General features: G+C 41.1%; 1 protein-coding gene across 1 annotated transcript in view; it reads left to right on the forward strand.

Moving 5' to 3' along the window:
- IGSF10 (immunoglobulin superfamily member 10) overlaps nt 1-16,895 on the forward strand; it is an 82,951-nt gene that overhangs the window by 42,534 nt on the left and 23,522 nt on the right. The window contains exons 3-4 of the mRNA XM_069727499.1: nt 2,143-2,272; nt 9,319-9,709. Coding sequence (XP_069583600.1) covers nt 2,143-2,272; nt 9,319-9,709 — 521 coding nt within the window. The remainder of the gene's footprint in view (nt 1-2,142; nt 2,273-9,318; nt 9,710-16,895) is intronic.

A 16,895-nucleotide genomic window follows, 5' to 3' on the forward strand; every position in this document is an offset into this window, starting at 1 on the left:
CAGTATCCTTTTCTCTCTATCTAGTTTAGTATTGGCCTCCTTTGCTGAATTCTGATTTCATTTCTATGTACGTCTTTTCCCTCTCCATTCACAGTCAATATTTGTGGGGGGCTATCTTTCCTTTTGGGGGTTTTCTCTGAGGCAAGATAGCTTTCTATTTCCTTCTTTAGGGGTAGTTATTTCTTAGGCTGTGAAGAGGTGTCTAGGGAGAGTCAGGAACATCCCACGGCTATTTCTAGTATTGTTGTTAGGATTAGGGACTGCGGTCAGTAGAGATACCACCTTCTCAGAGCTCGCTCCATGTTGCGTTTTAGCCACCAGGTCATATCAGTGTGGCCTCTTAACCACCAGGTCATAACAGCTCCTCTGTCCTCCACTCAGTACCTGTAGTTATAGCATCTTTTTGAACTTGTTATCAGTATCAAAGACACCTGCCCACAACCTCAAATGGTCACACTCCAAACTTCACTATGGTGAAGACCAAAGAGCTGTCGAAGGACACCAGAAACAAAATGTTGGCCCAGCACCAGGCTGGGAAGACTTAATCTGCAATAGACATGCAGTTTGGTGTGATTAAATCAACTGTAAGAGCAATAATAGGAAAATGAAAGACATACAAGACCACTGATAATCTCCCTTGATCTGAGGCTCCATGCAAGATCTCTCCCCGTGGGGTCAAAATGATCACAAGAACAGTGAGCAAAAATCCCAGAGCCACATGGGGGGACTCATTGAATGACCTGCATAGAGCTGGGACAACTGTAACAAAGGGTACCATCAGTAAGACTCTATGCCACCAGGGACTCAGATCCTACAGTGCCAGAAGTGTCCCCCTGCTTAAGCCAGTACATGTCCAAGCCCATCTGAAGTTTGCTAGAGAGCATTTGGATTATCCACAAGAGTATTGGGAGAATGTCATATCGTCTGATAAAACCAAAGTAGAACTGTTTGGTAGAAAAAAACCTCGTCATTTTGGAGCAGACAGAATAAGGAAGTTGCATCCAAAGAACACCATACCTACTATGAAGCATGGGGTTGGTCGCATCATGCTTTGGAGCTGCTTCTCTGCAAAGGGACCAGGATGACTGATCCGTGTACAAGAAAGAATGAATGGGGCCATGTATCGTGAAATTTTGAGTGCAAACCTCCTTCCATCAGTAAGGGCATTGAAGATGAAACATGGGTCTTTCAGCATGATAATGATCCCAAGAACACTGCCAGGGCAACAAAGGAGTGGCTTTGTAAGAAGCGTATGAAGGTCCTGGAGTGCCATAGCCAGCATCCAGATCTCAACCCCATAGAAACCTTTGGAGGGTGTTGAAAGTCCATGTTGCCCAACGACAGGCCTAAAACATCACTGCTCTAGAGGCGATCTGAATGGAGGAATGGGCCAACATACCACCAACAGTGTGTGTCAACCCTGTGAAGACATAAAGAAAGCGTTTTACCTCTGTTATTGCCAACAAAGGATATATTACAAAGTATTGAGATGAACGTTTGTTAATGACCAAATACTTATTTTTCACCATGATTTGCAAAATAAATTTTGCCAAATCAGACAAGGTGATTTTCTGGATTTGTTTTCTCATTTTGACTCTCATCGTTGTGGTCTACCTATGGTGTCAATTACAGACCTCTCATCTTTTTAAGTGGGAGAACCTGCACAGTTGGTTGCTGACTAAATAATTTTTTTCCCCACTGCATGTGAAAAACTGATGTATGAATGAACCCTAAAATAGTACTAAAACAGAAATCTATTGATTGAAATTGATTGAACTAAATGTGCATTATTTTTTAGGCCTCCATATGTACATTTATTGTCTTCTGGCTGTAGATCTTTTGTATGCAGAAATATCATGGCACTCCAGGCTTAGACATTGTAAAGTCGTAAAAACAGTGGCAAGAATCCAGTGAAATAAATACTTGTAAGAGAGAATGTAGCGTATGTGATTTCCAAGAAAAACGATGAAGTTATTTTCTAAGCAAGAGACCTCTCAAAAGGCATCCTGCATAAATGACCTCATACTCCAGACAGACACACAATGCATATTCCAGAATATTAGTACAGTATTTCATGTACAGTATCTTTTGTATAAATTATATTCTGAGCAATGTTCTATATACTCTCCTACATGATAACAGGTACAACAGCCTGAGCAAATTGACAGAGGGCGACTTTACTGGCTTGAAGAAATTAGAACTTCTGATGTTACATAGTAATGAAATCCATACAATCCATGAACATGCTTTCCAAGACTTATCCTCATTACAGGTATGAACTGTCATATACAATGCTAAAGATAGGACTGGCCAGTACATATGATGAGAAAGACAGCAAGTATTTATTATGGTTTTGTTTTCTCATGAGTTTCCATCGGCTTCCTCCTTGTATTCTAGTATTTATCCAAACTTGCAAAATACACCGCTGGTCATTACAGATGTGTCCACAAAAATGTCATTATACAAATTCTATAGATTATTGGGACTTGATGACAAAATCTTTTACAGGATGCAGTTCACATCACAACTGCTAAGTGCCCACCTAGCACAAACAACTCCTGCAAAAATTATCACAAAATTGTGTTTCTTTCCCAAAATTGGTAATCTATGGCTATTCATCTCAGTATACACAGATGGACAAAATTGTCGGTACCCTTCTGGTAAAGTAAGAAAAACCCACAATGGTCACTGAAATAAGTTGAAACTGACAAAAGTAACTTTTAATTAAAATTTACTGAATATTATCTAATGGAAATCAGACATTGCTTCTGAATTTTGGTTTCAACAAAAAAAAAAAGAAATAAACTAATGAAAATGGCCTGGACAAAAATAACGATACCCTTTACTTCATGTTTTGCTGCACAACCTTTTGAGGCTAGCACTGCAAACAATTTCTCTAACTCCCAATAAGACTTGTGCACCTGTCCACATGTATTTTGGCCCAGTGCTCGTGAGTAAACTTCTCCAGCTGTCTCAGTTGTGAAGGTGCCTTTTCCAGACTGCATGTTTCAGCTTTTTCCTGAAATGTTTTGCAAGATGTTGCAAAACAGCCCCAAAACATAACAGAGCTTTTTCCATGGCTCACAGTAGGTACATTATTATTTTCTTTATTATTATTTATGTGTCTTGCCAAAAAGCTCTAGTTTTATATCTGCCCAAAGAACTTTCTCCCAGACGTTTTGTGGCTTGTCAATATTCTCAAATTCAAGTCCCTTTTTTTATGATTTGCTATCAGTAGTGGTTTCCTCCTTGGTCCTTCATAAAGTCCACTTTTATTATTTTTATGTTTTGCTTATATAGTACTATCATATTTCATAGCGATTTACAGACATTATCATCGCTGTCCCCAGTGGGGCACACAATCTAAATTCCCTATCAGCAGATCTTTGTAATCAGCAGTAGGCACTTTTGACAAGACAGTGACAGATGGTGTGATCTGACGCTGTTGCTCCTTGACTATGGAGTTTATCACTGTCATTAGAAGTTGTTTTTGGCTCTTTTGTTTCCATTTGTATTTTGTCTCTTTAATTTTTCATCAATTTTCCCTTTTGTGGACACTTCTAGGGAGGTTGTCTACAGTTCCATAGACTTTAAACTTCTGAATAATATGTGCAGGTGTAGTAACACGAACATCAAGCAATCAAGCAGCCTGCTGATAATCTTATAGCCTTTGACATGTTTGGCAATAATTTTCTTTCTATTCTCCTGAGACAACTTTCTCCTTAGCTTAGTGTCATACCATCATTTTTGTCTAGGGCATTTTCATTACTGTTTTTTTTTTGTTCAACCACAATTCAAATGCAATGGCTTATTTTAATTACCGTATTTTCTGGCATATAAGACGACTGGGCGTATAAGACGACCCCCAACTTTTCCATATAAAATATGGAATTCGGTATATGCCCGCCGTATAAGACGGGGGTCATCTTATACGCCCAGTCATCTTATATGGCGTGTGGTTCCCAGGGTCTGGAGGAGAGGAGACTCTTCTTCAGGCCCTGGGATCCATATTCATGTAAAAAATAAAGAAGAAAAATAAAAAACATGGATATACTCACCCTCGGACGGGCCCTGGATCACAGCACTGTTAGCGTCTCCCTCCGTTCCTTAGAATGCGGTGAGAGAAGGACCTTTGATGACGTCGCGGTCACCGCATTCTAAGGAACGGAGGGAGACGCTAACAGCGCTGTGATCCAGGGCCCGTCCGAGGGTGAGTATATCCATGTTTTTTATTTTTATTCTTTATTTTTTACATGAATATGGATCCCAGGGCCTGAAGGAGAGTCTCCTCTCCTCCAGACCCTGGGAACCACACGCCGAAATGCAGGATCGCTCCCTGCACACGCCGTACCCGGCGTATAAGACGACCCCCGACTTTTGGGACAATTTTTAGGGGTCAAAAAGTCGTCTTATACGTCAGGAAATATGGTAGTTGATCTTTAGTAAATTGAAATTGAAATTTACTTTGGTCAGTTTCGAGTTATTTCAGTGACGATTGTGTTTTTCTTACTGCATCAGAAAGGTACCAACTATTTTGTCCACGTTTTTATGTTGAGCCAGGAGAAACGATGAGGATGGACACATCTTCTAAAATGACACAAGCATTTGTAGATTTAAAGACTCTGCTGACACACCGAGCATCAAGAATTACATTCCCATTTAAGAATAAGGAAATAGATCATCACTCATGGAATATTCAATAGTGCGTTGTTCCATCACACACATATGAACCTTTGTGACAAGCTTCAGCTTTATTGCACAAAGGAATATAGCATTATTGAATATTTTACAGTAGTGCAACTGCATGTCTCGTTCCTTTTTCTGATAGATATTTGAATGACAGCTGTCAAAGAGAAAAATATTCCTGGTGTGCATAGCAATTCATCTAATGGTGAGATTTATCAAAAATGTAGGGTGAGTCAAAGAAAAAGACACCAAGTTTATCAAAATAGAACACATTGCATAATATAATTGCTGCTACTCGCTAAGCAAGTTAAAACATTTTTCTCCTTTGGCCCCAAATAATTGCTGCGGATCTTTAATAATCTGGCTTTATTTGTAATTACTGTTAGCCATTTTTCCTTATAAAAACATTTTTAAATGTGTGAAGGTAGCTGTAGCAAGAGTCCTAAAAAACATAGTAAATTGGCCATAAATCATTTGCACATTTATGGGATCAATTCACAATCAAATTCTGATGTTTTTCTTTCCAACATTGGATGTTAGGGCAGAAGGTGCAGGGTTTAACAAGAGATATGATTAATCTAGAATGCTACTTAGGCCCCAATATATGAACTTATGGTTGCAGAAAACTCATGATAATGTATACCACAAAAGTGTAAGACATTTATTCAACGTACATTGATGAATCAGCTCTAATGTGTTTTGCTTAGTGCACTACATGATGGGATGCAATATATCACAGGCTCACCATCTTTGGTGCTATTTGAATCCCAATGTCGTGCACCACTTTCTTCAGCAATGTACTTGTGTAAAACTCTATTAGTTTTGCTTTATAGGAAGTCTGTCACCTGATTCCTGTTGCCCAAACTATGAGCAGCATGAATCTGAGCCTGACTGCAGCCATGAATATTTTTCCACCGAAATGCTCTGGCGTTTCAGAGAAAATACAGCCCTGGCAAAAATTAAGAGCCCACCACTTCAACACCCTGTAATGGGCAGCCCAATCTCCAGACCTGAACCCCATTGAAAACCTTTGGAATGTAATCAAGAGGATGATGAATAGTCACAAGCCATCAAACAAAGAAGAACTGCTTACATTGTTGTGCCAGAAGCAGTGTGAAAGGCTGGTGGAAAGCATGCCAAGACGCATGAAAGCTGTGATTAAAAATCATGGTTATTCCACAAAATATTGATTTCTGAACTCTTCCTGAGTTACAACATTAGTATTGTTGTTTCCAGGACCGGACTGAGACTAAAATTCAGCCCTGGCATTTGAAGTTACACAGGCCCACTTGTCACATGGTGACAGTATAATATCTTTGTACACTTGTAGACAGGGCTGGTTTTAGGCAAAGTGGGGTCCTACGCCTAGATAAAGTTTAAAATGGGGCCCCAAATGCTAACATATTGCACATCACACAAAAGCATTTCGGTTGTATTTACAAGCGCTGAGTTCAGGCCCCTAAATGAGTTTGATCAACAATACTGAAGTTGTTCAACACTTGTTTCCTGGCCTCTTTCCACCAGCTGAGGAATAATGATGGGACAGAATGATCACTAATAGATCACTAACAGATCACCATACAGTATCATGTTATCAGCAGCACATCTACAGTTTACGCTGGCGATGCGATGCTGAGAACAATGATTTTTGTTCCAGCAAAAGCAATCTGAATATGCAGCATTTTACTTGTTTTGTAAAATACACCCCATAGTCCTCCATATATTATAATGTGCACCACAGTCCTCCATACAGCATAATACACTCCCTATAGTCCTCCATATATTAAAATACACTGCTCAGTCCTCAAGATAGCATAATACACTCCTCATAGTCCTCCATATAGCATAATACACTCCTTATAGTGCTCCATATAGTATAATGCCCCACCATAGTCATCCATGTAGTACAATTCACTTCCCATAGTATAATGCACCCCATAGTTCTTCATATAGTATAACGTATTCCCCATAATCCTCGATACAGTATAATGCAGCCCACATATAGTATAATGCAGCCACCACCCTACAAAATGTGATGCAGCCACCCCAGAGTATAATTCAGCCACCCCAGAGTATAATGCAGCCACCCCATAGAATATAATACAGCCCATCTCCCCATAATATATAATGTAGCCACCACAGAATATAATGCAGCCCCTAATAGTATAACACAGCCTCCCCCATAGAATATAATATACCCCCATAGTATATAGCACAACCCGCATAGCAGATAACACAGCCCATGTAGCAGTATACAGCACAGCCCAAATAGTAGTGTATAGCACAGCCCACATAGTAGTATACAGCAGAGCCCACATGGTAGTATACAGCAGAGCCAACACAGTAGTATATAGCACAGCCCACATAGTAGTATACAGCACAGCCCACACAGTAGTATACAGAAGAGCCCACACAGCAGTATATAGCACAGCCCACATAGTAGTATACAGCAGAGCCCACACAGTAGTACATAGCACAGCCCACATAGTAGTATACAGCACAGCCCACATAGTAGTATACAGCAGAGCCAACATAGTAGTGTATAGCACTGCCCACATAGTAGTATACAGCAGAGCCCACACTCTAGTATATAGCACAGCCCACATAGTAGTATACAGCACAGCCCACACAGTAGTATACAGCAGAGCCCACACAGTAGTATACAGCACAGCCCACACAGTAGTATACATCAGAGCCCACATAGTAGTATATAGCACAGCCCAAATAGTAGTGTATAGCACAGCCCACATAGTAGTATACAGCAGAGCCCACATAGTAGTATATAGCTCAGCCCACATAGTAGTATACAGAAGAGCCCACATAGTAGCGTATAGCACAGCCCACATCATAGTATACAGCACTGCCCACATAGTAGTGTATAGCACAGCCCACATAGTAGTATACAGCAGAGCCCACATAGTAGTATACAGCACTGCCCACATAGTAGTTTATACCACAGCCCACATAGTAGTATAAAGCAGAGCCCACACAGTAGTATATAGCACAGCCCACATAGTAGTATACAGCAGAGCCCACACAGTAGTATATAGCACAGCCCACATAGTAGTATACAGCACAGCCCACATAGTAGTATACAGCACTGCTCACATAGTAGTATACAGCAGAACCCACATGGAAGTATACAGCACTGCCCACACAGTAGGGTACAGCACAGCCCACATAGTAGTATACAGCAGAGCCCACATAGTAGTATACAGCACTGCCCACATAGTAGTATACAGCAGAGCCCACACAGTAGTATATAGCACAGCCCACAGAGTAGAAAACAGCAGAGCCCACACAGTAGTATATAGCACAGCCCACATAGTAGTATACAGCACTGCCCACATAGTAGTGTATAGCACAGTCCACATAGAAGTATACAGCAGAGCCCCGATAGTAGTATATATATAGCTCAGCCCACATAGTAGTATACAGCAGAGCCCACATAGTAGTGTATAGCACAACCCACATTGTAGTATACAGCACTGCCCACATAGTAGTGTATAGCACAGCCCACTTAGTAGTATACAGCAGAGCCCACATAGTAGTATACAGCACTGCCCACATAGTAGTGTACAGCAGAGTCCACACAGTAGAATATAGCACAGCCCACATAGTAGTATACAGCAGAGCCCACACAGTAGTATATAGCACAGCCCACATAGTAGTATACAGCAGAGCCCACATCTCACCCCCCCTAGAATGGCCCCACCGTCCAGTAAAAAAAAACTCCTCACCTCCCCTCGTGCCTGCGGTGCTCCCTGCTCCTGTCTCGGCGGCTGCCGCCACACTGCCTGGGACACAGTGAGTGCACGCGCACCCGCAGTGTCAGAGGCAGAATGGGGAATGATGGGAGAGGGAGCGTCAGGTGATGCTCTGTCCTCCATCATTGCATTCAACTGTACCGGCATCATAGACGCCGGTATAGTTGAATGCGGCAGCGGCAGCGCTGGGGGGGGAAGGGTGAGTCGTGCAGCAGCCCACTTCTGGCACCGGCCCTTCTGGCATTTGCCAGAACTGCCTGATGGCCAGTCCGTCCTGGTTTTTTCTAAATGATTATGAACTTGTTTTCTTTCTTTGCATTATTTGGGGTCTGAAAGCACTAGGTTTTTTTTCCATTTTGACCAATTCTCCTTTTGAGAAAAAAAAATCAAAATGTATTGGTTGGAAATTCAGAGACATGTTATCAGAAGTTTATAGAAAAAAGAACAATTTGCAATTTAATCTAAAATACACCTATAAAGAGAAAAATCAGGCAAACTGAACATTTTGTAGTGGTCTCTTAATTTTTACCAGAGTTTTACACTTTAAAGATCCGACCTGGAACCATAGATGGAGATAAAACTAGTCCGGTACCACCCATGGCCAGCTTTCCTCAGTGCTGATCATATTTATTGGCAAATCCCTTGCTATCGGTGGCACCGGAGTTGTGAAGCCAGGCTCTAATTCATGGTGCCCGTGATTTGGGCAGCATGTATGAGGGTTTTGTTAAATTAACTTTTAGTTTACTTTTCCCCTTTTGTGTAGGAAGTGATTAATATCCATAAATCATTGCAACTACTAATAGCTACACCAGGTATTCAATTTGTTAATTTAATTGATCTAAATTTTCAATTTTCAATTCTTTAGGTATTGAAAATGAGTTACAATAAAGTGAAAACACTCCATAAGAATACATTCCGCAGTCTGAAGAGTCTGGTCAGGCTACATATGGATCACAATAAACTGGAATTTCTGTCCCCAGAATCATTCTATGGCCTCACATCCCTGAAATTGGTGCACTTAGAAGGAAATGAACTACGGCAGCTGCATATGGATACTTTTGTCACTTTACGCTTCATACAGATTTTTAAAACATCATCTATAAAAGTAATTAACCTGTCAGATAACCTGTTATCATCAATGCCAAAAGACATGTTCTTGTACTTAAATGAATTGGACGGACTTTATCTTCATGGAAATCCTTGGTCCTGTGACTGTAACCTTCAGTGGATCACAGAACTGGGACAGCAATCTAAAGGTATTTAATTCCCTGTGCATATTCATGTCACACACGATGGTAATGTTCAGTATGTACTGTATTAGCACTATTAAAACTAGTTGATTTTAGAAATGTATTCATAATTGGGTTACCTTTTAATTAAGTTGTTCAGTCTTCCTGTTTTCTTCCAACGAAATGTAAACTTTTATCAATAAATCCTCAGAGGTTCTCCAACCGATTGGGCAGCTGTAATCTGTGTGGGGTATTGTGGCATGAAGTCTTCAATTTTCAGCACAGCCAGAGGGCTTATTAAGAATTACTTGAATCCTAAAGGTACCTTCACACTAAACAACTTCACAACGATAATGATAGCGATCCGTGACGTTGCAGCGTCCTGGATAGCGATATCGTTGTGTTCAGCTATGTCTTCACTAGTAACCAGGGTAAACATTGGGTTACTAAGCGCAGGGCCACGCTTAGTAACCCGATGTTTACCCTGGTTACCATCGTAAAAGTAAAAAAAACAAACACTACATACTTACCTTCAGCTGTCTGTCCCCGGGGCAGTGCTTCTCTGCATCCTGTGTCAGCGCCGGTCAGCCGAAAAGCACAGCGGTGACGTCACCGCTCTGCTTTCCGGCCGCTGTGCTCACAGTCAGTGCGGGAAGCAGAGCGCCGGGGACAGACAGCAGAAGGTAAGTATGTAGTGTTTGTTTTTTTTACTTTTACGATGGTAACCAGGGTAAACATCGGGTTACTAAGCGCGGCCCTGCGCTTAGTAACCCGATGTTTACCCTGGTTACCCGGGGACCTCGGCATCGTTGGTCGCTGGAGAGCTGTCTGTGTGACAGCTCTCCAGCGACCAAACAGCGACGCTGCAGCGATCGACATCGTTGTCGGTATCGCTGCAGCGTCGCTTAGTGTGAAGGTACCTTTAGGAAGTCAATGTGATGTCTATGTTGTGGCTAAAGGGTTTTCCTCATTTTGAAAAGTGGAACCCAGACTTTTCATGTAATGTAAAATAACAAGTTTTGATAGTATTCACCCTCATTAGGTCCAGTGCTGGCTCTATAGCTTACATGGTGCCAGCTACTGAGCTCAGTGATTGGCTGCAGCTGTGATGTGTACTGTCAACATGACATACCACTGCAGTCAATACATAGAAACCAAAGCAATAGCATGTAGCTGGAAAAGGGGAGGTGGAGTACTGCCTTGTTTTGTGATTTTACATTACAGGAAGCATTTGAGGTCCACTTTTCTGAAAATGTAAAACCTCATTTAAATGATGAATGACTCACTCATTGAGTTCGCAAATAAGAAATATTACTCTACTGACTGAATTATTTAATATAGTATTTTAAGGATTTACCAAACCAGATAATTGATTACACTTTGTGCTCAATTATAAGGTTAGTATTTTGACCAGATCATCATTTTTATACAAATTTTTAAATTCAAAGCTGTAGAAACTTGAATGCTTATTGGATGAAACAGATCAGGTGATATATATTTGTGTAATGAGCAAGGATGTGACCTAAGGATACAACACCCTTTATCAAGGTGTACAGAATTATTAGGCAGTTTGTTTTCCTCAAGAAAAATGGGTTCAACAAGAGAGTTAACCGACTCTGAAAGCTCAAAAATTCTTACAAATCTTAGAAAAATATTTAGAATTGAGAATCCTCAGTGGTTGATACCTTTTAATGGCTAACTGAAAAGATGGTAACAAATTGCAAGCTTTCGTAACTACTCGGGTCTCTTCATCAGGCACAGACTAAAGCAAATTCTGAAGAATGACATATTTATACACAACACAGCACAGAACTGTCATTATGGGAGAGTGATAAGTGATAAACAGTTGTATAAATATGTGATTCTTTAGAATTTGCTTTAGTCTGTGCCTGATGAAGAGACCTGAGTAGTCTCGAAAGCTTGCAATTTGTTACCATCTTTTCAGTTAGCCATTAAAAGGTATCAACCACTGAGGACTCTCAGTTCTAAATATTTTTCTATCTACTGGCTAACACGGTACCATTATATTTATCTTTCCTGTACAAATCTTAGAGAAATTGCTAAGATTTTGGGGTGCGATCACAGAATCATCAAATATATTGTTGCAAGTAGTCAACACTGGGGTTGAAAAAAACGTAATGACAAAACAGACATACATTAGCCACCAAAGAAATGAGAAAAATCAAACCTGAAATGACCAGGTACCAGGAACCCAGTATCTTTCAGTGCTGTCATCTAATATATAATTGCCTAGAATACTACTTCCTGTTAATGTCCGGAGCTAATGTCCGGAGCTAATGTCCGGAACTAATGTCCGGAGATAAGTGACGTCAACAGTGTCCAGTGTCTGATTGGTTGCCGCCTGCTGCGAGCGACCAATCAGAAACGTGCCGTACTGTGACACACTCCGCCCGCCATTTTGGTGTGATTTTTGAATTTTTACCTCACAGCAAGTTTCTACTGCGTGGAGGCGGGCCCAGTGACGTTGCTCTTCAAGCTCCTGCCGAATTTCGTCAAAAAAATGATAATACCATTTACCAAAACTATATATATTTAGTTGTGAAGTGGTTCAGTGACATTTTCACACCAATTTTGAACTTTTGTTTGGTGTTTTCTCCATATACTGCCTATTATTCACTGACTGTTATACTGAGAGACTGCCGTTTATTAACCTCTTCTTTGCCACATTGGGTATATTGCTCTATTATTTGCCACATAAGGACATTGTCCATTATTGCCCAGCAATTTCTCTGCAATATAAACTGCCTATTTATTAATATCTGCATTCCTGCAAAGAACTATTGCCTATTATTAACTGGCTATTTTCCTACTACCTGACACTGCCTCTTATTAACCTGTTGTTTGCCACCACCACGCTTAAAGCTGTTTAGCTTAGCCAACATGAGCTCTAATAGTAAGGATACTAATGACACAGAGCCCAAAGTTGCTGATGGCGCACGTAAGATTAGGTCTGATAGAAAGTATACTAATAATGCAGAGCAAAAAGACGCCGATGCCGCACGTAAGCGCAAACAGCGTGCTAACAAGAGTACAGAGGATAGATGCAAGCGCATGGACACTGTTAAGTATACTAATGACACAGAGTCCAAAGCTTATGATGGCGCACGTAAGATCAGGTCTGATATAAAGTATGGTAATGATGCAGAGCGAAAAGCCGCCGATGCCGCACGTAAGCGCAAACAGCGTGCTAAGTCTGATGTCTTTCATCCCTCCCCTCATAAGCATGTTCATGGATCCTGTGTAACTGTACCTTAAATAACAAGAATTGTCAAGAGCTGGTGAGTGCAGCCATTTTTTGTTCTTTCTTACTATTATTTATTAACCCCTTCATGACCCAGCCTATTTTGACCTTAAAGACCTTGCCGTTTTTTGCAATTCTGACCAGTGTCCCTTTATGAGGTAATAACTCAGGAACGCTTCAACGGATCCTAGCGGTTCTGAGATTGTTTTTTCGTGACATATTGGGCTTCATGTTAGTGGTAAATTTAGGTCAATAAATTCTGCGTTTATTTGTGATAAAAACGGAAATTTGGCGAAAATTTTGAAAATTTCACAATTTTCACATTTTGAATTTTTATTCTGTTAAACCAGAGAGATATGTGACACAAAATAGTTAATAAATAACATTTCCCACATGTTTACTTTACATCAGCACAATTTTGGAAACAAAATTTTTTTTTGTTAGGAAGTTATAAGGGTTAAAATTTGACCAGCGATTTGTCATTTTTACAACGAAATTTACAAAACCATTTTTTTTAGGGACCACCTCACATTTGAAGTCAGTTTGAGGGGTCTATATGGCTGAAAATACCCAAAAGTGACACCATTCTAAAAACTGCACCCCTCAAGGTACTCAAAACCACATTCAAGAAGTTTATTAACCCTTCAGGTGCTTCACAGCAGCAGAAGCAACATGGAAGGAAAAAATGAACATTTAACTTTTTAGTCACAAAAATTATCTTTTAGCAACAATTTTTTTATTTTCCCAATGGTAAAAGGAGAAACTGAACCACGAAAGTTGTTGTCCAATTTGTCCTGAGTACGCTGATACCTCATATGTGGGGGTAAACCACTGTTTGGGCGCACGGCAGGGCTTGGAAGGGAAGGAGCGCCATTTGACTTTTTGAATCAAAAATTGGCTCCACTCTTTAGCGGACACCATGTCACGTTTGGAGAGCCCCCGTGTGCCTAAAAATTGGAGCTCCCCCACAAGTGACCCCATTTTGGAAACTAGACGCCCCACGGAACTTATCTAGATGCATAGTGAGCACTTTGAACCCCCAGGTGCTTCACAAATTAATCCGTAAAAATGAAAAAGTACTTTTTTTTCACAAAAAAATTCTTTTAGCCTCAATTTTTTCATTTTCACATGGGCAACAGGATAAAATGGATCCTAAAATGTGTTGGGCAATTTCTCCTGAGTACACCAATACCTCACATGTGGGGGTAAACCACTGTTTGGGCACATGGTAAGGCTCGGAAGGGAAGGCGCGCCATTTGACTTTTTGAATGAAAAATTATTTCCATCGTTAGCGGACACCATGTCGCGTTTGGAGAGCTCCTGTGTGCCTAAACATTGGCGCTCCCCCACAAGTGACCCCATTTTGGAAACTAGACCCCCCAAGGAACTTATTTAGATGCCTAGTGAGCACTTTAAACCCTCAGGTGCTTCACAAATTGATCTGTAAAAATGAAAAAGTACTTTTTTTTCACAAAAAAATTCTTTTAGCCTCAATTTTTTCATTTTCACATGGGCAACAGGATAAAATGGATCCTAAAATGTGTTGGGCAATTTCTCCTGAGTACACCAATACCTCACATGTGGGGGTAAACCACTGTTTGGGCACATGGTAAGGCTCGGAAGGGAAGGAGCGCCATTTGACTTTTTGAATGAAAAATTATTTCCATCGTTAGCGGACACCATGTCGCGTTTGGAGAGCTCCTGTGTGCCTAAACATTGGCGCTCCCCCACAAGTGAACCCATTTTGGAAACTAGACCCCCCAAGGAACTTATTTAGATGCCTAGTGAGCACTTTAAACCCTCAGGTGCTTCACAAATTGATCTGTAAAAATGAAAAAGTACTTTTTTTTCACAAAAAAATTCTTTTCGCCTCAATTTTTTCATTTTTACATGGGCAGTAGGGTAAAATGGATCATAAAATTTGTTGGGCAATTTCTCCCGAGTACGTCGATACCTCATATGTGGGGGTAAACCACTGTTTGGGCACTCGGCAGGGCTCGGAAGGGAAGGCGCGCCATTTGACTTTTTGAATGGAAAATTAGCTCCAATTGTTAGCGGACACCATGTCGCGTTTGGAGAGCCCCTGTGTGCCTAAACATTGGAGCTCCCCCACAAGTGACCCCATTTTGGAAACTAGACCCCCCAAGGAACTTATCTAGATGCATATTGAGCACTTTAAACCCCCAGGTGCTTCACAGAAGTTTATAACGCAGAGCCATGAAAATAAAAAATAATTTTTCTTTCCTCAAAAATGATTTTTTAGCCTGGAATTTCCTATTTTGCCAAGGATAATAGGAGAAATTGGACCCCAAATATTGTTGTCCTGTTTGTCCTGAGTACGCAGATACCCAATATGTGGGGGTAAACCACTGTTTGGGCGCACGGCAGGGCTCGGAAGGGATGGCACGCCATTTGGCTTTTTAAATGGAAAATTAGCTCCAATCATTAGCGGACACCATGTCACGTTTGGAGAGCCCCTGTGTGCCTAAACATTGGAGATCCCCCAGAAATGACACCATTTTGGAAACTAGACCCCCAAAGGAACTAATCTAGATGTGTGGTGAGGACTTTGAACCCCCAAGTGCTTCACAGAAGTTTATAACGCAGAGCCATGAAAAAAAAAAAAAAATTATTTTCTCAAAAATGATCTTTTAGCCTGCAATTTTTTATTTTCCCAAGGGTAACAGGAGAAATTTGACCCCAAAAGTTGTTGTCCAGTTTCTCCTGAGTACGCTGATACCCCATATGTGGGGGTAAATCACTGTTTGGGCACATGCCGGGGCTCGGAAGTGAAGTAGTGATGTTTTGAAATGCAGACTTTGATGGAATGCTCTGTGGGCGTCACGTTGCGTTTGCAGAGCCCCTGATGTGGCTTAACAGTAGAAACCCCCCACACGTAACCCCATTTTGGAAACTAGACCCCCAAAGGAACTTATCTAGATGTGTGGTGAGCACTTTGAACCCCCAAGTGCTTCATAGAAGTTTATAATGCAGAGCCGTGAAAATAATAAATACGTTTTCTTTCCTCAAAAATAATTATTTAGCCCATAATTTTTTATTTTCCCAAGGGTTACAGAAGAAACTGGACCCCAAAAGTTGTTGTCCAGTTTCTCCTGAGTACGCTGATACCCCATATGTGGGGGTAAACCACTGTTTGGGCACATGCCGAGGCTCGGAAGTGAAGTAGTGACGTTTTGAAATGCAGACTTTGATGGAATGCTCTGTGGGCGTCATGTTGCGTTTGCAGAGCCCCTGATGTGGCTTACCAGTAGAAACCCCCCACAAGTGACCGCATTTTGGAAACTAGACCCCGAAAGGAACTTATCTAGATGTGTGGTGAGCACTTTGAACCCCCAAGCGCTTCATAGAAGTTTATAATGCAGAGCCGTGAAAATAATAAATACGTTTTCTTTCCTCAAAAATAATTATTTAGCCCAGAATTTTTTAATTTTCCCAAGGGTAACAGGAGAAATTTGACCCCAATATTTGTTGTCCAGTTTCTCCTGAGTATGGTGATACCCCATATGTGGGGGTAAATCACTGTTTGGGAACATGCCGGGGCTTGGAATTGAAGTAGTGACGTTTTGAAATGCAGACTTTGATGGAATGCTCTGCGGGCGTCACGTTGCGTTTGCAGAGCCCCTGATGTGCCTAAACAGTAGAAACCCCCCACAAGTGACCCCATTTTGGAAACTAGACCCCGAAAGGAACTTATCTAGATGTGTGGTGAGCACTTTGAACCCCCAAGTGCTTCATAGAAGTTTATAATGCAGAGCCGTGAAAATAATAAATACGTTTTCTTTCCTCAAAAATAATTATTTAGCCCAGAATTTTTTATTTTCCCAAGGGTTACAGGAGAAATTGGACCCCAAAAGTTGTTGTCCAGTTTCTCCTGAGTACGCTGATACCCCATGAGTGGGGGTAAACCACTGTTTGGGCACACGTCGGGGC

This window comes from Ranitomeya imitator, chromosome 5, assembly GCF_032444005.1.
Source record: "Ranitomeya imitator isolate aRanImi1 chromosome 5, aRanImi1.pri, whole genome shotgun sequence".
NCBI classification, from domain to species: Eukaryota; Metazoa; Chordata; class Amphibia; order Anura; family Dendrobatidae; genus Ranitomeya; species Ranitomeya imitator.